At 30.9% G+C, this 26,226-nt stretch overlaps 2 protein-coding genes across 3 annotated transcripts in view; both read right to left on the reverse strand.

The window, feature by feature from the left end:
- Dgk (diacyl glycerol kinase 1) overlaps positions 1–26,226 on the reverse strand; it is a 372,554-nt gene that overhangs the window by 166,435 nt on the left and 179,893 nt on the right. For both annotated transcript variants that reach the window (XM_075313077.1, XM_075313076.1), the window contains exons 3-4: positions 10,992–11,069; positions 5,085–5,161 (exon numbers count right to left, since the gene is read on the reverse strand). In XM_075313077.1, the coding sequence (XP_075169192.1) occupies positions 5,085–5,161; positions 10,992–11,064 (150 nt within the window). In that variant the 5' untranslated portion in view covers positions 11,065–11,069. The remainder of the gene's footprint in view (positions 1–5,084; positions 5,162–10,991; positions 11,070–26,226) is intronic.
- LOC142240064 (protein FAM200C-like) lies at positions 19,530–22,344 on the reverse strand. Its single transcript, XM_075311784.1, has 4 exons — positions 22,133–22,344; positions 21,699–22,045; positions 21,067–21,328; positions 19,530–19,668 (listed from the first exon to the last, which is right to left on the reverse strand). Exons 1-4 carry the CDS (start codon positions 22,342–22,344, stop codon positions 19,530–19,532), a joined length of 960 nt encoding a protein of 319 aa, XP_075167899.1.

Here is a 26,226-nt window from a genome sequence, read left to right on the forward strand (position 1 = left end):
AAACCGATCCCCAGATTTGACCTCCGGAGCCTCGTGGAAGAGCAAAATTCAACCGATTCGGTTGAAATTTGGTACGTTGTATTAATATATCGCCTCAAACTCCCATGCAAAAATTGGTCCACATCGGTCCATAATTATATATAGCCCCCATATAAACCGATCCCCAGTTTTGACCTCCGGAGCCCCTTGGAAGAGCAAAATTCATCCGATTCGGTTAAAATTTGGTACGTGATGTTAGTATATGATATTTAACAACCATGCCAAAAATGTGGTCCATATCAGTCCATAATCATATATAGCCCCCATATAAACCGATCCCGAGATTTGGTTTTGGAGCCTCTTGGAGGAGCAAATTTCATCCGAGTCAGTTGAAATTTGGTACATTGTGCTAGTATATGGCCGTTAACAACCATGTCTAACTAGGTCCATAGCGGTCTATAGTTATATATTGCCCTCAGATAAATCGATCCCCAATCACACAAAAATTGGTCCTTATCAAGTTCATAATTCTATATAGCCCCCATATAAGCGACCCCCATATTTCAATTCTGGGTCTCTACGTACTGTGCAAAAGTCCATGTCGATTCGTAATTATTTGTAGACTTACCTATACATAACTTTTTTGTCTAATATATACCACGTGGACCATTGACTAACTCACAATTTGGAAAACGATGTTAAGAAGTTTTAAGAAGTTGGGTTAATACCACAACCAAAGTAATTCGATTGTGGATGACAGTCTTTCGTAGAAGTTTCTACGCAATCCATGGTGGAGGGTACTAAGATTCGGTCTGGCCGAACTTACGGCCGTATATACTTGTTAGTTTTAAAATGTATATTTTGGGGATTTCATATTTATTTATCAATATCTATTTTATCATTTTAATTTTTATACCTTCCACCATAGGATGGGGGTATATTAACTTTGTCATTCCGTTCGTAACACATTGAAATATTGCTCTAAGACCCCATAAAGTGTATATATTCTGGGTCGTAGTGAAATTCTGAGTCGATTTGAGCATGTCCGTCCATCCCTCCGTCTGTTGAAATCACGCTAACTTCCGAACGAAAGAAGCTATCGACTTGAAACTTGGCATAGTTGTTATTGATGTAGGTCGGATGGTATTGCAAATGGGCCATATCGGACCACTTTTACGTATAGCCCCCATATAAACCGATCCCCAGATTTGACCTCCGGAGCCCCTTGGAGGAGCAAAATTCATCCGATCCGGTTGAAATTTGGTATGTGGTATATGGTCTATAACAACCATGCAAAAATTGGTCCATATCGGTCCATAATTATATATAGCCCCCATATAAACCGATCCCCAGATTTGAACTCCGGAGCCTCTTTGAAGAGCAAATTTAATCCGATCCGCTTAAAATTTGGTACGCGGTGTTAGTATATGGTATCTAACAACCATGCAAAAATTGGTCCATATCGGTCCATAATTATATATAGCCCCCACATAAACCGATCCCCCGATTTGGCTTGCGGAGCCTCTAAGAGAAACAATTTTAATCCGATCCGGCTGAAATTTGGTACATGGTGTAAGTATATGGTCTTTAACAACCATGCAAAAATTGGTTCACATCGGTCCATAATTATATATAGCGCCCATATAAACATATCACCAGATTTGAAAAATCTTCCCATTCGGTTGAAATTTGGTACGTGATGTTAGTATAGGGTATCCAACAACCATGCAGGAATTGGTCCATATCGGTCCATAATTATATATAGCCCCCATATAAATCGATCCCTAGATTTGACCTCTGGAACCTCTTGGAGGAGCAAAATTTATCCGATTCGGTTGAAATTTGGTACATTGCGCTAGTATATGGCCGCTAACAGCCATGCAAAAATTGGTCCATATCGGTCTATAGTTATATATAGCCAATGGCCAATCACACAAAAATTGGTCCATATCGCCAAAACTAATCTACCAAAATTTTATTTCTATAGAAAATTTTGTCGATATTTTATTTCTATAGAAAATTTTGTCAAAATTTTATTTCTATAGAAAATTTTGTCAAAATTTTATTTCTATAGAAAATTTTGTCAAAATTTTATTTCTATAGAAAATTTTGTCAAAATTTTATTTCTATAGAAAATTTTGTCAAAATTTTATTTCTATAGAAAATTTTGTCAAAATTTTATTTCTATAGAAAATTTTGTCAACATTTTATTTCTATAGATAATTTTGTCAAAATTTTATTTCTATAGAAAATTTTGTAAAAATTATATTACTATAGAAAGTTTTGTCAACATTTTATTTCTATAGATAATTTTGTCAAAATTTTATTTCTATAGAAAATTTTGTCAACATTTTATTTCTATAGAAAATTTTGTAAAAATTATATTACTATAGAAAGTTTTGTCAACATTTTATTTCTGTAGAAAATTTTGTCATAATTTTATTTCTGTAGAAAATTTTGTCAAAATTTTATTTCTATAGAAAATTTTGTTAAAATGTTTTTCTATAGAAAATTTTGTCAAAATTTTATTTCTATAGAAAATTTTGTCAAAATCTTATTTCTATAGAAAATTTAGTCAACATTTTATTTCTATTATCTCAACATTTTATTTCTATAGAAAATTTTGTCGAACTGAATTATATACGTATTTAATCGGCTTTGTTTGTTTTTTGTTTAATATATGGATGGACTAATATATGGTATGGACTAACTTACAATTTAGAAGACGGTGTTAAGGATTTTTTAAAATACCTTGCCATCGGCAAGTGTTACCGCAACCCAAGTAATTCGATTGTGGATGACAGTCTTTAGTAAAAGTTTCTATGCAATCCATGGTGGAGGGTACATAAGATTCGGCCTGGCTGAACTTACGGCCGTATATACTTGTAATGTTTAATTCAATACTTTTTATTTTAAGTTGTAAGTATAAAATGTAAATTTAAATTTCTAATTTTAAGTCGTTAATTTTTAATTTTCTTTAGAACATTTTGTAAAAACTGTTTTGCTTTTGACAATTTTCTAAAAATAGCCTTGCTATAGAAAGTTTTTTTCATAACTTCCTTACTATATGGTTTTTCCTAAGTCAAAATTTGATATTAAAGGGTTTTTGTAATTTTTATTTGCCATTATTTCGTTGCTGTAGGAAATTTTTCAAAAATGTTCGTTGCATTATAATTTTGTTTAATTTCTTTGCTATAGAAAATTTTATCAAAATCTTCTGCTATAAGGTATTTTGTCAAAAGTTACCGACTAAAGAAAATTTTGTCAAAATATCATTGGTATAGAAAATTTTTTCAAAATTTTTTAGCTATAGTATGTGTTTTTTTTTTTTGGTAAAATAAATTTCGTAAACAAAAACTAGCAAGAAATTTTTTTGATAAAATTTCGTTTAACAAACCATTACAAAAAAAAGTATTATAGCACAGAAATTTTTATATATTAGTTTTATTTAAATTTTAAATTTATGAATTTAAATTTTTATTTTGAGGGTTAGTTTAATTTAGTTTTTTTTTTATTTATTTTAATTTTAATATATAATTTTTAATTATAAATTGTACGTTGTTTGAAAATATATTTATTTAAAATTTGTAATTTAAATTTTTAGATATTACTCTTTTTTTATAGTGTAAATCTTTAATTGTTAATTTTGTTTAAATTGCAAATTGTAGATTTTTATTTTGTATCTTTTAATTTGAAAATTTTATGTTTAATTTATAATTTTTGGTTTTTCGTTTTTAATTTTACGTTCTTCGCTGTAGAAAATTTTGTCAACATGTATTTGCCTTTGGAAATGTTCTCAAAATTTCTTAACACAAAAAAAAAAAAAATTCTGATTCAATCAAGAAATTAATTGATCCAAGTAAATTTTTAAAAGAAATGTCTTCAATCACAGAAATGATAGTATCAATTAAAAAATTAATTGAAGGTCAATTAAACAATTAATTGATCCAATTAAAAAAGTAATTGTTACTATTAATTTTTGTACTATTAATTTTTGTGATTGATTTTTGTTTCAATTAAAAAAATTGTTGAATCAATTAAATTATTAATTGCATATTTTTTAAAACTCAATTAAAATTTTAATTGGAAAAATTTTCGTGAAATTTTTTTCTGTGTTTGCTATAGATACTTTTTCTAAAGTAAGAATTACTATAGGTTTTATTTCTTTCTTTCTTTAGACTCTTCAAAAATTGGTTTTATTGGATTTTTGTAATTTCTTTTATATTGTAAATTTTGTCATTAATTAGTTGTAGTAGATTTTGTAGTAATTTTGTAGTGTGGAAATTTTATTAATAATTTCTTTACAATAGGATTATGTTTATGTTCTTTCTACTACACGATATTTTTATTTTCTAATTTGCAATGGTATAAAAAATTTTCTAAAAATTTTTTAGCTAAAGACAATTTTATCTAAAATTTTTTTATTATAGGATTTGTTTTCTTTGTTAAAAGATATCTCGTAAAAAAATTTATTGCTAAAGGAAAATTTGTCATAATTTCTTTGCCTTTGGAAAGTATCTTAATTTTATTTTCAATTTAATTTTAATTTTGTAAGATTTAATTTTAGCCAGTGTTTTCAAGCCATCCCTTTCTCTCTCTCGCTCACATAACAATGTACCATAAATTTAGCGCTGTAGGAACTTCAATAATCTCCATCCCATCAACTTCCGCCATTTAGATGTTGTCCATAGTTGCCACAATATTTTAGATGAATGATTTGAAATGATTTCGTTTCCTTTTCCTTAGTACCAATGGTACTCTCTTGTAATCGATTCTAATGGCAAGACAATGGCAGAATGTTCTTCCTGTTAAACAGATGGTTGAAAGGAACCATATGCACACAGACGTGCCTTCTCACAAAAACATCTAAAAATCATTTCACAATGAACATAATTCATTTGTAAAATTTACGAGTAAAACGTTTCCATTGTGACCTATTCTTGTTTCATCAAATCGATTAGATTTCTAAAACATTTGGAGAATTTATAAATAGTGAATGGGAGTGAGAGAGAGAGAGAGAGCGACAGTGAAGTTTAGCACTAACATAGTAGCCATTATGTAGTAAAGGGGAAGGGGGTGGGGGTTAAAATTCATTTGATACTTACACCATCCGGATTAAATTTAGGCGAAGCATGTGGTGAACAGAACTCTTGTAGGACATCCTGTAGTTTACGTGTAGAGTCTGTAATGTGCAATGCCCAAGCAGAGAAGCAGAGATATACACCCACACACACATAGATATACACGTAGGCCAGAAAACGAATTATATGAAAGATGTGGGAGAGAAAGAGAGAAACATTAGCCATTAGAAACAAATAAATAAATAATGATTAAGTTTCAATGAAATACTCTAATAAAATATACGCTAAATAATGAAAAAACCAAAAAACTTTGACCTAAAAGGGTTTTATGAATTCAAGGATTATATGAAAATTATAATGCTAAAAAAATCTCCTTGGCAAACACTGAAAAACTTAATTAAACAAATTGAAAAACTTTCTGTTTTGCATCGTTTTTTTTTTTTGTTGGCTTATTTAGATTTTTTTCTCAAAAATGTTATTCCTCTTTGCATTATCCTACGTCACATATACAAACGACATTGAGTGAATGCTTATGAATGACGCCACTTCTTTTGGTTATGCCATAAAAACTGTGTTGTATGCTTACTCCTATGAAAATAGAGACCCTCACCATGGGCAATCGAGAAGAAAAAGGTTGGCTTTGATAATTAGAAATATTACAACACTCTATAAATTTTGCATTTTACGGCAATGTGTTTTTCTTTCATTTTTTTTTTTGCTTACTCTTTTTAAGTTGTTTTTATAAAATTACAAAAAAAAAAAATATATAGAGGTTATGGAATTGTTGGTGGGGATGTTAATTTCTGTTTTGCTACCATGTAAACGGATTAATTGGCACGTGAAGGACTTTGTATGCTTTAGGAAATACAATATACTTAATTGTAGAAGCATTCAGGATTCCTTTAAACATTTAAAATATTTAAGGGGAAAAATGAAATCCTTGAACATTTTCTTTTTATAAGATTTGTTTTTTTAATTTCACTGATATAGGAAGTTTTACAGAAAATTTTTATTCTAAACAGTAGCAGAATATTTTGCAAAAATTTGTTGAAATTTCCTTGATATAGTACATTTTTCAAAATTTCCTTACTCTAGGAAATTTTATACAAAATGTCTGTGCTATTGGAATTTTTATCAAAATTTCTTTGTTGTAGGAAATTTTGTTAAACTTTCTTAGCTTTAGGAATTTTTATCAAAATTACTTTGCTATAATAAATTGTTTTTTTTTATGGATTTTTTTTCAAAACTGTCTATGCTATAGAAAATTTGTAAAATTTTCTTCTTATAGGTAATTTTGTCAAAATTTCTTTGTTATAGAAAATTGTGTCAATAATTCTTTTCTATCGGAAATTTTGTCTATGCTATAGCAAATTTTGTAAAATGTTCTTCTTATAAGCAATTTTTTTTTCCTTTGTTATAGAAAATTGTGTCAAAATTTCTTTTTCTATCGGAAATTTTGTATAGGAAATTTTGTCGAAGTCTCTTTCTTATTAGAAATTTTGTCAAAATTTCTTTGTTATAGGAAATTTGTAATAAACATAGTGAACATTTCTTTTCTAATAAAAATTTTGTTCAAATTTTTTTTTATGGAAATTTTATCAAAATTTCTATGCTATAGAAATTTTTGTAAAATTTTCTTTTTATAGGTAATCTTTTCATCAATTCTTTGTTATTGAAATTTTATGAAAATTTCTTTATTATAGGAAATTTTCTTTTCTATAGAAAATTTTGTCCAAATTTGTTTTATGGAAAATTAGTCGAAATTGCTATAGACAATTGTGTAACATTTTTTCTCGCATGTATATTGATCAATATTTCTTCCTATAGGAAATTGTGTTAAAATTTCTTTTCTTTAGGAAATTGTCTCAAAATTTATTTTCTATAGGAAATTGCATCGAAATCTCTTTGCTATTGGATTTTTTTTTCAAAATTTCTTTGCTGTATGAAATTTGGCCAACATTTTTTTATCTATTGACAATTTTCTCAGAATTTCGTTACAACAGGAAATTTTGTTAGAAAGATATGTCAACATTTGTTTTTGTATACACTGAAAAAACAGTGAACCCACCAGGAAGAAATCTTTTGATTAATTTTAGAAAATTTTGAATAGTTTTGAATTTTTAACTAAACAGTATTACAAGCGCTGGCATCACACCGATATCACAAAAATAAGTAAATATTTTTCGACAAATTCAAGAAAATTTATTAGACATAAATACTTTTTTTCACTTTTTAAAGAAAATTTTATAGTTTGAAGGAAAAAATTGGAGTTCAAAATTGCAAGAATGTCTTTAGTGACATACGAAGTTCATGATGGACGCTTTTGTAGTAAAATTTACAAATTTGAAGAAATAATGAACTATTTTATGAAAACTACGAATTTAGTAAATCTCTATGCTTAATTTATGTATAATTTTATCACGTCTTTTAGTTCATTTAACTAACGTTCGCAAAAAAATTTTTAGAGTAAATGAAACTTTCTCCAAATATAATAATTTCATGAACTAAAATATAGTTAAATTGGCTTTAGTGAAATAGTGAGTTCACTTTTTTTTGAGTGTAGGAAATTTTGTCAAGATTTCTTTTTATACCCTCCACCATAGGATGGGGGGTATATTAACTTTGTCATTCCGTTTGTGACACATTGAAATATTGCTCTAAGACCCCATAAAATATATATGTATTCTGGGTCGTGGTGAAATTCTGAGTCGATTTGAGAATGTCCGTCCGTCTGTTGAAATCACACCACTTTTACGTATAGCCCCCATATAAACCGATCCCCAGATTTGACCTCCCGAGTCTCTTGGAGGAGCAAAATTCATTCGATCCGGTTGAAATTTGGTATGTGGTGAGTATATGATCTATAACAACAAAGCAAAAATTGGTCCATATAGGTCTATAATTATATATAGCCCCCATATAAACCGATCCCCAGATTTGACCTCCGGAGCCTCTTGGAAGAGCAAAATTCATCCGATCCGGTTGAAATTTGGTATGTGGTGTTAGTATATGGTCTATAACAACCAGGGTTGGCCTGTCACAAACTGTGACTTTTGCGACATACATTTGCGACGGTATAATACGTATGTCGCAAAAGTCGTAAACCTACTGTAGAAAACCAAATTTTGAATAGAAGAAATCGTGAACATTTTTTAATTTAGTTTGACAGCATTCGCTGTGAGTTTCTGCAGAAATTTGTGAAAGTTTTCCCATGGTCAAGCCTATTTGCTTAGGTGGTATCGAAATTCCCGTTGGTGAGTGTGCAAAATACTTTGGGGTTATATTGGACAGGAGACTGAACTTAAAGCTAAGAAAGGAAGAGAAAATCCACGGTTACCCTAGACTCGTGCAAAAGGCAATAGGGAAAATGTGGGGACTAAAACCGAAAATTGTGAACATTCCTAAGAATTGAAACTTCTTCGCACATACCATCGTCTTGGATATCATCGAATTCGCTGCCTAGCTGACGCGACTAAAGTATTTTCAGTTTGCGACTTTTGTTACTTTTTCAACATTTACGACGCGTATGTGACGTTTACGACGTTTACAACTTTGCGACAGTCGCAAACCTAAAAAAGTTTGATACAGACCATCTCTGATAACAACCATGCACAAATTGGTTCATGTCGGACCATAATTATATATAGACCCCATATAAACCGATCCCCAGATTTGACCTCCGGAGCCTCTAAGAGGAACAAAATTCATCCGATGCGGTTGAAATTTGGTACGTGGTCTCTAAAACCATGCAAAAATTGGTCCATATAGGTCTATAATTATATATAGCCCCCATATAAACCGATCCCCAGATTTGACCTCCGGAGCCTCTTTGAAGAGCAAATTTAATCCGATCCGGTTAAAATTTGGTACGTGGTGTTAGTATATGGTATCTAACAACCATGCAAAAATTGGCCCATATCGGTCCATAATTATATATAGCCCCCATATAAATCGATCCCTAGATTTGACCTCCGGATCCTCTTAGAGGAGCAAAATTTATCCGATTCGGTTGAAATTTGGTACATTGCGATAGTATACGGCCGCTAACAGCCATGCAAAAATTGGTCCACATCGGTCTATAGTTATATATAGCCAATGGCCAATCACACAAAAATTAGTCCATATCGCCAAAACTAATCTACCAAAATTTTATTTCTATAGATAATTTTGTCAAAATTTTATTACTATAGAAAGTTTTGTTAAAATTTTATTTCTGTAGAAAATTTTGTCAAAATTTTATTTCTATAGAAAATTTTTTCCAAATTTTATTTCTATAGAAACTTTTGTCAAAATTTTATTTCTATAGAAAATTTTGTAAAAATTTTATTTCTATAGAAAATTTTGTAAAAATTTTATTTCTATAGAAATTTTTTTCAAAATTTTATTTCTATAGAAAATTTTTTCAAAATTTTATCAAAATTTTATTTCTATAGAAAATTGTGTCACAATTTAATTTCTATAGAAAATTTAGTCAACATTTTAATTCTATAGAAAATTATTTTATTTATTTATTTTTATTTATTTCACATATCTCAATATTTTATTTCTATAGAAAATTTTGTCGAACTGAATTATATACGTATTTAATCGGCTTTGTTTTTTTTTTTTTTTTTTTTTAAATATATCCCCCGTATGGACAAACTTACAATTTAGAAGACGGTGTTAAGGATTTTTAAGACACCTTGCCATCGGCAAGTGTTACCGCAACCCAAGTAATTCGATTGTGGATGACAGTCTTTAGTAAAAGTGTCTATGCAATCCATGGTGGAGGGTACATAAGATTCAGCCTGGCCGAACTTACGGCCGTATATACTTGTTTATAGAAAATTTTGTCAAAATAGTTTTTTTTTATTTGAAATTTTGTCAAAATCTCGTTGCTATTGGAAATTTTGTGTGAATTTCTTTACAACAGGAAATTTTGTCAAAATTTAGGAAATTACGCCAAAATTTCTTTCTTATAGGAAATTTTGTCAAAATCTCGTTGCTTTTGGAAATTTTGTCAAAATTTCTTTGCTGTAGTAAATTTGACCAAAATGACTTCTATACGACAATTTCTGTACAATAGAATTTTTTTTTTTGAATTTCTTTACAACAGGAAATATGTTCACAAGTTAGAAAATTATGTCAAAATTTCATTTTTATAGGTAATTTTGTCAAAATTTCTTTTTTTTTTATAGGAAATTTTCTTAAAATTTTCTTTCAATGGGAAATTTTCTTAAAATTACTGTACTATAGGATAGAAAGTATTCGTAAATATACTTTTTCTAGAGGAAATTCTTAAAATTTCCTTTCTATAATTTACTTGCTTTCGCTCAATTTGTTTTGCTTTAGGCTTTTTTTAATTTCAAATGTTTTTAAAAATTTCTTTAGTAAAAGACGAGTTCGAAAATACCAGAAGCCTGAATGCTAATATATCTAAGTCTGAATCGCTAATATTACAAAGAAGAAATCTAAAGATTTTGTTCTTTGACCTAATAATTACTGTGTTTATTCCGAGCGAAGAATTGGACTGATGATGCATTTAAGACGAAATTATCTATTAAATTTTAGTTTTGCTTATTTGATATTCGAAAAAAATTGAAATTATTATTTTTTCTACCGAGAGTTTACGGAATACTGTTCTCGTGAAAAAAAACTCTATTTCTGAGGAAAAAATTATTTTTTTGTGTGCATGTTTTTTAGTTAGGAAATTCCAATTGTCATAAGCAGTAAATTTCTAAATAACTGGAAATTGTCATCACTTCTCTTAAAAAAAACTTCCTTCCATATCTCTGCATCATATCGAAATAATTTTCCTCTTCATATATTTCCCTTGTTTTACAATAAAATAAAAATTACAATGAAAAATTAAAAAAGAAAAATGAAAAAAAAAAAAACACAAATTAAAAACTGTTGTGCTTTATTTATGTGGAAGTCGATGGAGTTACTTACATGATGCCAATTCCTGTAGTTGTAAAAATTCCCGCGGTGACAATTTGTCCCATTTAAGTGCTGCAACGGACATTGTGGCTGAAAGTAGATGACAATGAAAAAAAAAACATAAATTTAGTTTATAAATATCACAGAATGAATTGTAGCAAAAGAGGGAGAAAAGCATATATGTCCATGTGACATATAAATAAAATAAAAATTTTACAATGAAACATATTTTTAGTAAAAAATTCTAAATTTTGTCAAAATTTTATTTCTATAGAAAATTTTTTCAACATTTTATTTCTATACACAAGTTTGTCAAAATTTTATTTCTATAGAAAATTTTCTCAACATATTATTTCTATAGAAACTTTTGTCAAAATTTTATTTCCATAGACAATTTTGTCAAAATTTTGTTTCTATAGAAAATAGTCTCAAAATTTTATTTCTATAGAAAATTGTGTCACAATTTTATTTTGATAGAAAATTTTGTCACAATTGTTTTCTATAGAAAATTTTGTCAAAAGTTTGTTTCTATAGAAAATGTTGTCAAAATTTTATTGCTATGGAAAATTTTGTCTAAATTTTATTTCTATAGAAAAATTTGCCAACGACAGCCGAGCTCCGCCAACGATGTTTCAATATTTCTCTAAGTGGTTGTAATTTTAATACAATCCTTAAATAATTTGCTGCTGTCAAATAAACTATGTGGTAAATAATAATTTATCAAATTTAATTGACAAATACCGCATATTAAACAATAGCTGCCAAATTTGTTTTTGTTTGTTTTTACATTACGCCTTAATCCCCAGGTGGTTGATAGGTTCATACATACATTGAGACAAAATACGGCTTTTTAATGGTTGTTTAAATTGGATTTTCAATTTTTCACCAACCGTTGATAACTCGTCTTTACCCATTCTGCAGTTGGTGGTAATTCATTATCCAGTGTCATTAATGATGACACAAATTGAAAAATTACATTTTTTGTAATAAATATTGAATGAATAAACCATTTTGTCGCTAGTGGCTGGAAAATTAATGTGATAATTTTGAAGTTGCTGTTGGGATAAATGACGACATGTTCATGGTAAAAATTGTAACGGAGGAATTGTTGCTATCAGTGTTGCCAACTATTGAGCACAAAAAAAAAACAACGAAAAAGAGTGAGATCAATACAATGCTTAAACAATATTTAAACAATAAAAATGAAAAAAAAAAAACAAGAAATATAAATATAAATAAAATTTAGTTAAATAATGTAATAAAATTGATTATCTTAATCCATGTACAATCTAATTGGACAAAGTGAAATCTAATTTGCCAAAGATTGTTTGTTATAACATTCAATTCAATAGTTTCAAAATTTTATATCTATACAAAATTTTTTCAAAAGTTTATTTCTATAGAAAATTTTCTCGAAATTTGATTTGTATAGAAAATTTTCTCAAAGTTTTATTTCTATACGAAATTTTTTAAAAATTTTATTTCTATAGAAAATTTTGTCAAAATTTTATTTGTATAGAAAATTTTGTCAAAATTTTATTTGTATAGAAAATTTTGTCAAAATTTTATTTGTATAGAAAATTTTGTCAAAATTTTATTTGTATAGAAAATTTTGTCAAAATTTTATTTGTATAGAAAATTTTGTCAATATTTTAAATTTCTATAGAAAATGTTGTCAAAATTTTAAATTTCTATAGAAAAATTTCTCAACATTTTATTTCTATAGAAAATTTTGTCAAAATTTTACTTCTATAGAAAATTTTGTCAAAATTTTACTTCTATAGAAAATTTTGTCAAAATTTTTTTTCTATAGACAATGTGGTCAAAATTTTATTTCTATAGAAAGTTTTGTCCAAATTTTTTTCTAAGGATTTTTTTCAAAATTGTATTTCTGTAGAAAATTTTGTCAACATTTTATTTCTATAGACAATTTTGTCAAATTTTATTTCTATAGCAAATTTTGTCCAAATTTTATTTCTAAGGATTTTTTTCAAAATTGTATTTCTATATAAAACTTTGTCAAAATTTTATTTCTATAGAAAATTTTGTCAAAATTTTATCTCAATAGAAAATTTTGTTAAAAGTTTGTTTCTATAGAAAATTTTGTTAAAATTTTAAATTTCTTTAGAAAATTTTGTCAAAATTTTAAATTTCTATAGAAAAATTTCTCAAAATTTTATTTCTACAGAATATTTTGTCAAAATTTTACTTCTATAGAAAATTTTGTCAAAATTTTATTTTAACCGAAAATTTTGTCAAATTGTTATTTCTATAGAAAATTTTGTCAAATTTTTTTTTCTATAGACAATTTGGTCAAAATTTTATTTCTAAGGATTTTTTTCAAATTTGTATTTCTGTAGAAAATTTTGTCAACATTTTATGTCTATAGACAATTTTGTCAAATTTTATTTCTATACCAAATTTTGTCCAAATTTTATTTCTAAGGATTTTTTTTTAAATTGTATTTCTATATAAAACTTTGTCAAAATTTTATTTCTATAGAAAATTTTGTCAACATTTTATCTCAATAGAAACTTTTGTTAAAAGTTTGTTTCTATAGAAAATTTTGTTAAAATTTTATTTCTATAGAAAATTTTGTGAAAATTTTATTTCTACAGAAAATTCTTTCAAAATTTTACTCCTATAGAAAATTTTGCCATTTTTTTTTATAGAAAATTTTGCCATTTTTTTCTATAGAAAATTTTCTCAAAACTTTATTTCTGTAGAGATTTTTTTGAAAATTTTACTTCTATAGACAATTTTGTCAAAATTGGATTTCTATAGAAAATGCTATCAAAATTTTACTTCTATAGAAAATTTTGTCAAAACTTTACTTCTGTAGAAAATTTTGTCAAAACTTTATTTCTATAGAAAATTTTGTCAAAATTTTACTTCTTTAGAAAATTTTGTCAAAATTTTACTTCTTTAGAAAATTTTGTCAAAATTTTACTTCTATAGAAAATTTTGTCAAAATTTTACTTCTATAGAAAATTTCGTCAAAATTTTACTTCTATAGAAAATTTTGCCAAAACTTTATTTCTATAGAAAATTTTGTCAAAATTTTATTTCTGTTGAAAATTTTGTAAAGATTTTATTTATACATAAAATTTTGTCAAAATTTTATTTCTATAGAAAATTTTGTCAACATTTTATATTTCTATAGAAAATTTTGTCAAGATTTTAAATTTGTATAGACAATTTTCTCAAAATTTGATTTCTATAGAAAATTTTTTCAAAATTTTACTTCTATAGTAAATTTGGTGAAAATTTTACTTCTATAGAAAATTTTATCAAAATTTCATATTTTTATAGACAATTTTGTCAATATTTTATTTGTATAGAAAATTAAAAAAAAAATTTTTTTCTATAGAAAATTTTGAAAAAATTTTATTTCTATAGAAAATTTTTTCAACATTTTGTTTTTATAGAAAACCTTGTATAATAAATATGCTTATACCAGCATTTTTACCAAATGGCAAAACATTTCTGGAACGGCTATACCAAAAAGATATAGCCAGCCTATTGCGATTATTTTCGGTCTTGGCCGTTGGCTGTACGTTTCCATTGGGATTCTTGACCTTTAGATAGATATTAGGTTAGATTAGGTGGCAGCCCGATGTATCAGGCTCACTTACATTATTCAGTCTATTGCGATACCACATTGGTGAACTTCTCTCTTTGGTTTTGTAGACCATGCATCCATAATTCGTACCCAGTTATGACTAGGCTTACAAGATGACCGGGATTTGCCTGGATTGTCGCGGAATTTCGTCTCCAGGAAGTGTCCCAAATCTTTCACAAAATTAGGCAAAAATCTCGGAATTTCAATAGCCTGCTATCGAAAGACTAATTTTATGTTGGCCAACTGTTAAACATTATTTCTACAAAAAGGCAAGGAAAACGGCTGGATTAAAATTCGAAAAATATTCTGAAGAAGAAGAATGTACCTTTGAAAACAAAACGGAATCATACTTGACTTTGTACAACATATTTTTCAAAAGTTTTATGGGCTCTAGAAAATGATACATGTACCATTGTAGAAATATATCCTATAATGAGTAGCTTTTAATCGACTTTCAAGAAACAGCCACATTTGCAAAAATATTTGATGAAAAATCTTTGCTGGTTTGGGAGAAAGTTTCAGTGATGGTCTTTGTAACGACTACTGTGTCTTACGCAGAAATTATAACATTTTTGCTTGGAATTAATCGAACGATATGTCATTATCATCAGCAAGCTCTTTGATAGTGATTCGGGGATTATGCAAGGTCGTCTTCGACATCATCTCGGTGTTCTTTAAATCAGTCAAAAATAGCTACATGTACCTATAAAATAGCTAAATTGGCATCACTGGTTGTTATTGCTGTTATTATTGTTCAACAGTAGCATCAGGCTTTAGTTAACAGTTCGGAATTTGGTTACGGGTTATTAATTAAGTTTGTTATTGTTGTTTGTTTTTTTTGAAAAGCTGTTGCTTATCAGTTATTGATGGGATATATGAGAATGTGAGTGAGAGGTAGCAAGATATAGAGTCAGAGAGAGAGGGAGAATTTATGTGCCTGTCTATTGTAGCTACAATAAGACTTTGTGATTTCATTACCAATAACATGCACACACTCTCTTACTCACACAAATTAACTACTAACCATGTAATGATGAACACAAAGCATTTACATTTAATGAGAGAAGTTAAAAGAAAACCAATTCAACTCCCCTCTCGATTTCTAAGATGCTTTGCTCCTTATATTTTCCCATTAGATATTCAAAGAACGTATATGACTTGGCATTGTTGTTTTTCGAATTTAAGGTATCTCCCTCGTGAAGTCTTCTTCTATGATGTCAAAAGTTTATTTAAGAAGCTTCTATGTATTAGTCAATGACATTTTTTGATTCTATTATGATTTGACAGTTAATTTTCCAGCCTGTCATCAATATATCAACATTAGCATAAGGTTTAAATCCGACAAATTAGTTCAATATGGAAGTAACCCCCGCATAATAATAAAACATTTTATAATTACGAGAGAGGTTAAAATAAATAGGGTAAAATCAAAATTTACTCATTGGGAAATATTTTGTGGAAATGTGAAATTTTTGCTATACACCGGAAAAAAAATCTGTTGTAAAACTAATGCTGAAATGAACTTGCATGGTTAGTTATAGTGTCAGTCCGATATATCAGACTCACTTAGTTCATTGTGATACCACAGTGGTGAACTTTCTCTCTCATATCACCGAGTACTGTCCCATTTAATGTTTAGATCAATGAAAAGAGACCTCCTTTTAATAGCCGAGTTAAAACGGCATTTCACATTGCAACCAACTTCAGGTTGCTATCATTTCTAAACCGCTCTCTGGACACTTGACTTATTTCATTGACAGTTCATTTTATTGTTTCAAGCTTACAAATGCATTTTGATCTATTGCATTCATAGATAACGTTATTCGTGATGGAATACATGCGTAATAGTGTGATTTATATTTGGCTGGAAAATCACTATAGAGCCTTCCTTAAATCTTTTGTTTCTTGTATCATTACTCGTTACCGTGATACTGGCAGTGTTGCATCGCATCCAAAATGGACGAAAGAAACACAGTAGCGACATCAGAAATGATCCGAAAGGTGAAGGCCGAAATCTTGCTTGTGAGCTGAACATATCGTGAGAACGCATTCAACAGATATTGAAAAATGGGCTTGGACTAAAGCCATTGAAGTTCCAAAAAGAGCAAGAGGAACGAGTTAAGGATCGCTTGCGCGAAAGTGGCCAGTTAGATTAGGTGGCAGCCCGATGTATCAGGCTCACTTAGACTATTCAGTCCATTGTGATACTTCTCTTATCACTGAGTGCTGCCCGATTCCAAGTTAAGCTCAATGACAAAGTGGCCAGTTACTGTTAGTGGTTTTCTCCGATGAGAAGCCATTTCAAATTAAGCAGTTTATGAATAAACAAAATGATCGTGGTTTCATGCCAAAGACGACAGCTGAAAATGGACTCCAGAACTCAAGCACCGCAGTACGGCCGAATTTTGCTCCACGCTCGTATTATCAGGAAAATATGCAGTATTGAAAGCCTGGGCAGACAATCATTTCGACCGAAGACCGCATGGAGGACTCACCACCATTGCACTTAATCAAAAATGGTTTTAAAAAGAGATTCCTCGCTTCATGTCTACCGCACAATTGCCAACCAAATCTACTGATCTCAATCCGTTGGACTATTGCGCCTGGGACATTTTGGAGGTTTTGAGGTTGACATCAAATTATATCAAGGTTTCAATCATTTCAGGCCAAGCCATTTTTGTGCAGCATGTCATGGCTAAAGGGTGATACCGTCAAAATTTGGTCAAGGAAAAACGCGTGTAAATCGGTGAAATCGTTTATTTAAAAAATCAAATTAAATTTCTTTTTCAAGTTCAATTAGTATAAAATTCATGAAAAATATTCAGTTAGGCTTTCGCTTTTCCCAATCCGAATTGCCGGGCCTCACGCTTGACACCTGGCATCAGATTTTGTACAGCCACCTTGTCCACCTTCTTCGCCGCAGAAAGCCAGTTTGCCTTGAACTGCTGCTCGTCCTTAGCAGTTTTTTGGTCTTCTTTAGGTTCCGCTTGACAATAGCCCTGTATTTCTCAATTGGGCGGAGCTCTGGCGTGTTGGCGGCGTACCACTCCATGGCCTTTTTACCGTAATGGCAAGATGCCAAATCCGGCCAAAACAGTACGGAACAACCGTGTTTCTTCAGGAAAGACAGCAGACGTTTATTCAAACACTCTTTCACGTAAATTTCTTGGTTGACAGTCCCGGAAGCTATGAAAATACTGCTTTTCAAGCCACAGGTACAGATGGCTTGCCAAACCAGATATTTCTTTGCGAACTTTGACAGTTTTATGTGCTTGAAAATATCTGCTACTTTTCCCCTTCATTTTCCCGTATAAAACTCCTGTCCCGGAAGCTGCTTGTAGTCGGCTTTGACGTAGGTTTCGTCGTCCATTACCACGCAGTCAAACTTCGTCAGTATCGTCGTGTACAGCCTCCGGGAACGCGCTTTGGCCGTCGTATTTTGTTTATCATCGCGATTTGGAGTCACTACCTTCTTGTAAGTCGATAGTCCGGCTCGTTTTTTGGCTCGATGCACGGTTGTAGACGATACACCCAGCTTATTTGCGGCATCTCGGAGAGAGAGGTTAGGGTTTCGCTTGAAACTACCGGCAACTCTCTTTGTCGTCTCAGCGGCTTCCGGTTTTCGTTTTCCCCCCGATCCAGACTTCCTGGCTGTCGACAAACGTTCCCCAAACACTTTAATTACATTTGTAACGGTTGATTTGGCAACTTTTAGCGATTTTGCGTGCGAGTAGCTCGGATTTTCGCGATGCGCGAGCAAAATTTTGATACGCTGCTCTTCTTGCTTGGACGGCATTTTGACAACTGAAGAGTGAATTCCAAAATCAAAATAGGAGCAACATTCTACACACACACACCTTCAAAATGAGGGGTGTTCAGGTTTTTTAAATGCAAAATTGAAAAAAATACGCCAAGTTTTTATTGACCAAATTTTTACCGTATCACCCTTTAGGTTGATATTATAGGAGATACGGGATGGGCGAATACACACCTCAACCCCTCGACGCGGATAATTCCGAAGAAATTGTAGATGTCTGCGCGGCTCAGTCCGTCCGTCCTTTTCTATATCTACAATTCCTCCGGAATAGTGGAATTGTCCGTCCGTCCTTTTCTATATCTACAATTCCTCCGGAATAGTGGAATTGTCCATATCGAAGGGTGAAGTTCTGCATTCGCCTACCCTGAATTTTCTAGACTGACCGCCTGTTTTTTTTAGGTTCACTTAAACTATTTAGCCCCTTGTAGTATCACAGGTGATACTACAAGGGGCTAAATTTAACTTGACAAGCGACATACTTTTTCCAACCGACTCCAAATGTGCGGTGAAACAACTTTTTCCATAGAAAATAGGAATTAGGAAACAATTTACAAAATTTTCTTGATGCGAAAAAAATTTTGGTTAATTTTCTATGGAAATATTTTACGATTTTTTCTAATGTGCTTCTGAGACCTACATTTTGAATTATTCATTTAACTCCAACCTCGTATATCCCAGGAATGAAAAAAAAAAAACAACTCCCAGTCATTTTCCATCAATCTCCTTTTTATAAGCTACACTGCTTTACGCCTCCTCGTTATTCGATTGTTGCTCTTCTATGGTGATTCGATCCCAATGGCAACGAAAACCGTGAAAGCAACACTCGCTCCTCATCAACATCAACAGTGAGTAAACCATCATTACTCATCAAATTTGTAATAAACCTTATTAAAGCATGTCATCGTATAAGAGGGGAAGGCAGGCAGTAAGCCGCTGCCATTTGCCGCCTTCAATAGCCAGTTCAAAGTAACACAAAAACAAAACGTATCCTGGCTAGAAAATATAACTGGAACTGTTGTCATCATTAACAAACAGGAGCCGCTTTAACATCAGTATTCAACATTAGAATTATGAATGTACGAAGAGTCAAGTAAGAAAAGTCTATTATTATCTATGGCAATGCCATGACATCCACTAATAGACTGATGATGGAATTGCTTAATGACACTAACGACGAATCCATGAAGCAGGAGGCATAACGAAGTGTTGGCCGCTTTGGCGATGAGTATGAATAGGGGAGCACATCATCACTACATGTGGCAATTATAATGAAAGATCCTAAAAGTCAGCCATCAGCCATGACAAAGGGGTGAGAAAATAGGGAGTTTACATCTCCATTATCGACAGCATTTGGTTGGCTTAAAATTAATTTCCATCCATCGAAGTTCATAAGGATCGGCATCCATTACCACCATCATATTGGTTGTTGTCCTTGTTTACTTGGGAGAACATGAATGTGAATATTGATTCTGTTGTAAATCAGCTTAAATACGACATTAAGCACTTCCAGGGTGTCTCATTAATGACATTTTCAATTGGCAAATAGTACATGACAAGTGTAGTATCAAGTGTATTCATAGAAAGTGTAATTGGGATTTATGGAAATTCTCTATAATGAATTCAGAGGCAGGAAAACATTATTCTAAGGCTATGGTCACACTAGGCAAATATTTGACCAAAATGAGTGTCAAACATTTTACCAGGACCATTTTCCAAATATCTGGATACGGTTTTTTTTAATAATCCTACAACGATATAATATATTCAATATGAGCAAAAAATGTTCGTTGGTTTGACTGTGGCGACGGATTCTTTTTTGATTTCTGTCAAATATTTGTCCAGTGTGACCATAGCATAAGACACACATTTAAGGAATTCACAATTTTTTGTAACCTTTTCTTTTATCAGATATGACATAATTAATGTAGTATGGTATACATAAATTAAATAAAAAAACAAATTTATTTAATTTAAAATATATTTAACTTAGGTTAGGTTAGGTCAGGGCTTCCCAACCCAATTTGCTTTACGCCCCCCCAAAAATTTTTGGATTTTGCTGTGCCACCCCCCCCCCCCCCAGTTTCTTCTAAAAACAAGTTTCCTTTAAAAAAAATGTTTACCCAAAGAAACAGAAAAATATGTATAAAAACAAAAGGGTTTTAATTTCAATTTCAAACAAAAAAATAACAAAAACAAAAGTTCTTTTAATTTCAATTCAAGTAAAAAATATAAAATTATATAAGATGGATAATATTATTACAATTAATTAGTAATAAAAATGTAATTCAAGGACTAAAAAGGAACATAAATAGTCATGAACTAGATATGTTGAGATGAGGTTTACTAAAATAACATATATAATGCGAATTTTTGATTCGCTATTAATACTTTCAATTAACAATAACAATTTTAATGTATATAAAAGTGTGACCACTTAGTGGGAAATTTGGCAATTTTTCTGTTCATTAACTAGTTTTTTAACATTTGGTGACAGTACTGATAAAGCACATCTCAAATCATTTCCAACATTAGGGCAAGACCGATATTTTGACTTTATATTTAAAAGTGTTGAAAAACTTTTTTCGCATAGATAGGTTGACGAAAATTGTATCAAAACTTTTAACATGTGTGAAGACAAAAGTGGATACAAGTTCCGATATTTTAGCCAGAAATTTTCAGTTGTTAATATATCAAAATCATCTTTTGCGATTGAATCGTTTTTCAAATCAATAGCTTCTTCCTGGATATCCTCAGGTAGTACCATAACGTCCAGAAGAAAGGGATTACGAAACAGTTTGTTCTGCCAATAATCAGTGGTCATATCTGGAAAATATCTATTGAATTCACCCAAAAGTGCATCCAAATGCAATAGAATTCCGTCCAAATTTCTATTTTCAATATCCTCAGAATCTAATATATCGTTTAACCGAGGAAAAGATGTATATTTAGGGAAAGGCGATAAAATTCGTTTTTTCCACAATTTTATTTTTTCCATAAATGAATTTATGGAGTCAAGTGCTGTTAAAATATTTGTAGTTTCTCCTTGGAGTTTTAAGTTTAGGTTATTTAAAATTTAAAAAAAAATCGGCTAGGCAAGCCAAGAAAATAATGGTATTTTTGTTTGTGAAACAATCATAAAGTTTTTCATTTTTGGTACTTAACAAGAAAATTTCTACTTCATTTTTTAATTCATATAGTCTTCCCAGCATATTTCCCTTTGAAAGCCAGCGTACCTGGGTATGAAACAATAAATTTTTGTGGTCAGCGTTTAAATCCAGACATAAAGTTTCAAAAAGACGCGTTTGTAGGGCACTGCATTTTATAAAATTGACAACTTCTATGGCACAATTTAGGGAACTTCTTAATTCGTCAGGCAATGTTCTGGCGGCTAAGGCTTGTCTGTGGATAACGCAATGAGTGAATATGATGTTATTGTTTTTTTGCTTGGCGTAATGAATAAATCCAGATTTGCATCCCGTCATTGAAGGAGCACCATCAGTACATATGCCGGCAATCTTTCCCCAAGGTATATCATTGGCATCCAACAAATCCGAAAGCGCTGTGAAAATATCTTCTCCCTTTGATGTAGTTGTTAGAGGTTTAGAGAAAAGTAGCTCCTCACATATACTGCAGTGCAATTAATGGCGAGTCCTTGATGTGTTGAATTAATTGGGACTTGACATCATTAGCCATTTCATCAATACGTCTTTTTACTGTGTATTGTTCGAAAGTGGAATTTTTGAAAGTTGTCTCACTGCATTGTTGTCCAGCATTTTACTTGCAGCTGCTATTATGCTCGGTTTTATAACCAATTCACCAATCGTGTGGGGTTTTTTGTTCCTGGCTATTATCCATGAAATTTCAAAAGATGCTTCTAATGCTTTTTCAGCCTCCAGATTAAACACAGACGTAGAATTTATATTCATATTTCTTAATGTCGACAACCTTGCTTCAAAGAAAGCAGGAGGTTTGTCTTCGTATTCTGGATGCTAAGATGACAAATGCCTTTTTAATCGTATTGGTCTCATTGCATCGTTAGACAAAATTTTGTGACAAATAACACATTGAGGCAAATTTTCATTGTTTTTTGCAACACAAGAAAAACCAAATTTAATATATTCTGTATTGTAAAGCCGTATTTTGTTCTTTGATGTCATATTGGAATGTAATTAAGTCATTACTTCGACAATATTTAATACGCGCAACAAAACCAAAAAACACATGATCGTGTGCATAGAGATGGCAAATTTAAACAGTGATAAGTAAAAGGTAGATAGGTACTAAACCGTTGCAAATAAAGGTAGTAAACAAGTAATAATGGAAAACCTACAACAAGCAATGCATGTAACTTCTACTTTTTCACGTTGGTTATAAATTAACATTTCGAAACATTTTATACTTTATTTTGTAGTATATTATTAATGTTTCGTCGAACCCATAAGTTTGTGTTGTTTTAACAAATTGAATGATACAAAACCTGCTCAACTAGAAATGACGTTGCGCCCCCCCAGCAACCTCGTGGCGCCCCCCTAGGGAGGCGCTGGGTTAGGTTAAAGTGGCAGCCCGATTAAGATTCAGGCTCACTTAGACTATTCAGTCCATTGTGATACCACATTAACTAAAAGTACCTATTACATATGGGCACTTCTAGTTTTAACCTTCTCGATTATTTTTCTTCGATGAACCAACCAGATTGTTCCAAAAACATTAGCAGACTGCTTAAGTTAACGTTTTCCAGATCCGCCAGTAATCTGAAGGTATATGCTCCTAAAAGTTGCTTGCGCTTTACACAAAATGCAGGACACTCACACAAGAGGTGTTTAATTGATTCTTTTCCCTCCGCATCATGACAGTTCATACAATAGTCATTATACTTCGCGCCAATAGTTTTTGCAAAATCGCCTATCAGGCAGCGACCCGTTATAGCAGATATCAGGAGTGATATCTGACGTCTCGACAACATTAGCATATCTAGTGTGCGGTTTAAGTTTAAATGGGGCCATATTTGCTTGGTGTCGTTACAACCCTTGCAATTCTCCCATCGACCATTTGCCATCCTAACAGCCTTCTCACGCAGTATGAACTTGCAGGTAGCTAGGGGCATACCAACAAATTCTAGTTCCCCTGGAATATGTAAGGTAGTCCCTAGCCTTGCCAACTCATCCGCTTCGCAGTTCCCCGGTATGTTCCTATGGCCAGCCACCCATATTAGGTGAATATTGTACTGCTCAGCCATCTCATTGAGAGATTTGCGGCAGTCGATGGCCGTTTTCGAGTTGAGGAACACAGAGTCCAAGGATTTTATTGCAGGTTGACTGTCTGAGTATATATTAATGCCCACATTTTTTGGAACATTACTTTTCAGCCAATTCGCCACCTCTCTTATTGCTAATATCTCAACTTGAAAAACACTACAGTGATTAGGTATTCTTTTTGCTATTCGAAGTTCCAGATCATTAGAATATACTCCGAACCCCACTTGTCCATCCAATTTTGAGCCATCAGTGTAGAAATCTATATATTCTTCATTCCCCGGGGTCTGTGTGCACCACGCCTACCTGTTGGGGATTAGAGTCTTAAACTTTTTGTCGAAAAGTGGACTCGCCAAAGTGTAATCCACTACGTTAGGCACATCTGGCATTATTTTGAGGACCGAAGTGTGACCGTAAGTTTTTTCTGACCACAGCGATAGCTCGCTCAACCGCACAGCCGTTGTTGCAGCTGACTGTTTGGCCAAAATGTCTAAAGGCAATAGATGCAGCATGACATTAAGGGAATTTGTTCCTGCCTTGCTGAATGCGCCTGATATACACAAACACGCCATACGCTGAACTTTATCTAAACAAGTCAGTTTCTGAAGTGCCGGCCACCAGACTACAACACCATATAGCATTATAGGTCTAACCACTGCCGTGTATAGCCAATGCACAATTTTTGGTTTTAGTCCCCACTTTTTTCCTATTGCCTTTTTGCACGAGTACAAAGCTACAGTTGCTTTTCTCGCCCTTTCTTCAATATTAAGCTTAAAGTTCAGCTTCCTGTCCAAAATAACGCCAAGGTATTTTGCACACTCACCAAAGGGAATTTCAATACGCCCTAAGGAAATAGGCCTAACCGTGGGAGTTTTGCGATCTTTGCAGTACATGACTAATTCTGTCTTTGCAGGATTTACCCCAAGACCATTAAACTTAACTCTGACCACTTATCCTTCTTCAAAATGATATCGCTCAACTTAAATTTCGATTTATTATGGAATTTTATTAATTTATCAAACGTTTTATGAGTTTTTATTGAATATTAATTTAATAAAAAACAATATTAAGTTGAATAAAAAAATTAAAAAATTGTTGGTTCTAATTTTTGCTCCTAAAATTTTCTGTCAAAATGAAAAACAAAAAATCAAAATAAGTATTTGTAAGCTAAATTAATTTACCAACAAATTAAGTTAAAAATAATTCTAATTTAGCTTAACTAATTTCATTAAAATGCTAATATTTTAATAAACGTTTGCAGAATTTATTTTTATTATAAAGTACCTTATTTGTTAACAAAACTGACAGCTTAACTTAAGAATGGTTATCATATATATCATACATTTGTATCACTATTGTTCTTGTGTTTGGTTCTCTTAACGGTTTCTCAAAATAAGAGAGAGAGAGAACGAGAGAGTTATCTATTGTTAATATATTTGAGAGCATTAGTATACCATTACAATAGACATTGGTGTTGTTTACATAAATGTTACATAGACCAAATACTTAATTGGTCTATGAATGTTATTCTACACAGCTGAGAGCATAACGAAGAAATGTACAGACGTCTTAATTAATATTAACAGTGCTGTTGTTGTTCTACATTCTCTTTGGAGTATCGCAAATCCATAAATTTGTAATGAAAAAGAAATATTTGCATAGAATTATATTTGTGGTTTTTTGATAAAACAACATACAGGGTAGCTGATATGTAATGCAATAAAGTAATGCTCTTTATTTATAACCTACACACAAAAAATAAAATATGAATTTGTACATTTTTATAATTTTATAGACTTTTTCATAAAAAATGTGTACACTTACATAATATATTGTTTTCATAAATACTTGTTATGAAATTATGAATCTTTTAATAATATATAGAGACGGTTTCATAAAATTAATGAAATTGTACAAAAAATACTGGTTTTCTCTTAGCGTGAGAGAGCCCCAACTTAGAGTTACTCTCATATGTATACAATACAAGCATATAATACGAGACAAAAAAAAACGAAACATAACATTTTGAAGGCAACACGTAAGTTTGATGTGTTTGAATTTTTCAGTACAGTTTGAGTCGCCGTCGCGATTAGAAGATTTTTTATTGCTGTAAAAAAAATTTACGAAACAACAATATTAACGGGAAGCGTTGGTGCTCATGTTTATCAATAATATAAAATATTATAAAATTATGTTCTTTGCTGGCTGGACCTTAATGCGGGTTTTAATAAATGGGTTCATACATTTTGAAAAATTATGCAGGCATTAAGAATCAGGGGAAAATTTAAAACAAATGTTACATATAATGCATGACATTTTTTGTATATATTATGTAAAGGTACATATTTTTCAAAGACAAAAATATGTACATTTCATTTGTAATATTAAAAATTCCATTCATATTATGTACACATTCATAGTCAATGAAAACCTGTATTTTTGATTTTATGAATTGTTTTCATATAATTTATGAATCCCGTGTTTGGAAAATTTTTGTGAACACTATTCATAAAATAAATGTATTATTTTCTTGTGTGTACATCTCTACCGGGTATA

This window comes from Haematobia irritans, chromosome 5 (assembly GCF_050003625.1).
Source record: "Haematobia irritans isolate KBUSLIRL chromosome 5, ASM5000362v1, whole genome shotgun sequence".
NCBI classification, from domain to species: Eukaryota; Metazoa; Arthropoda; class Insecta; order Diptera; family Muscidae; genus Haematobia; species Haematobia irritans.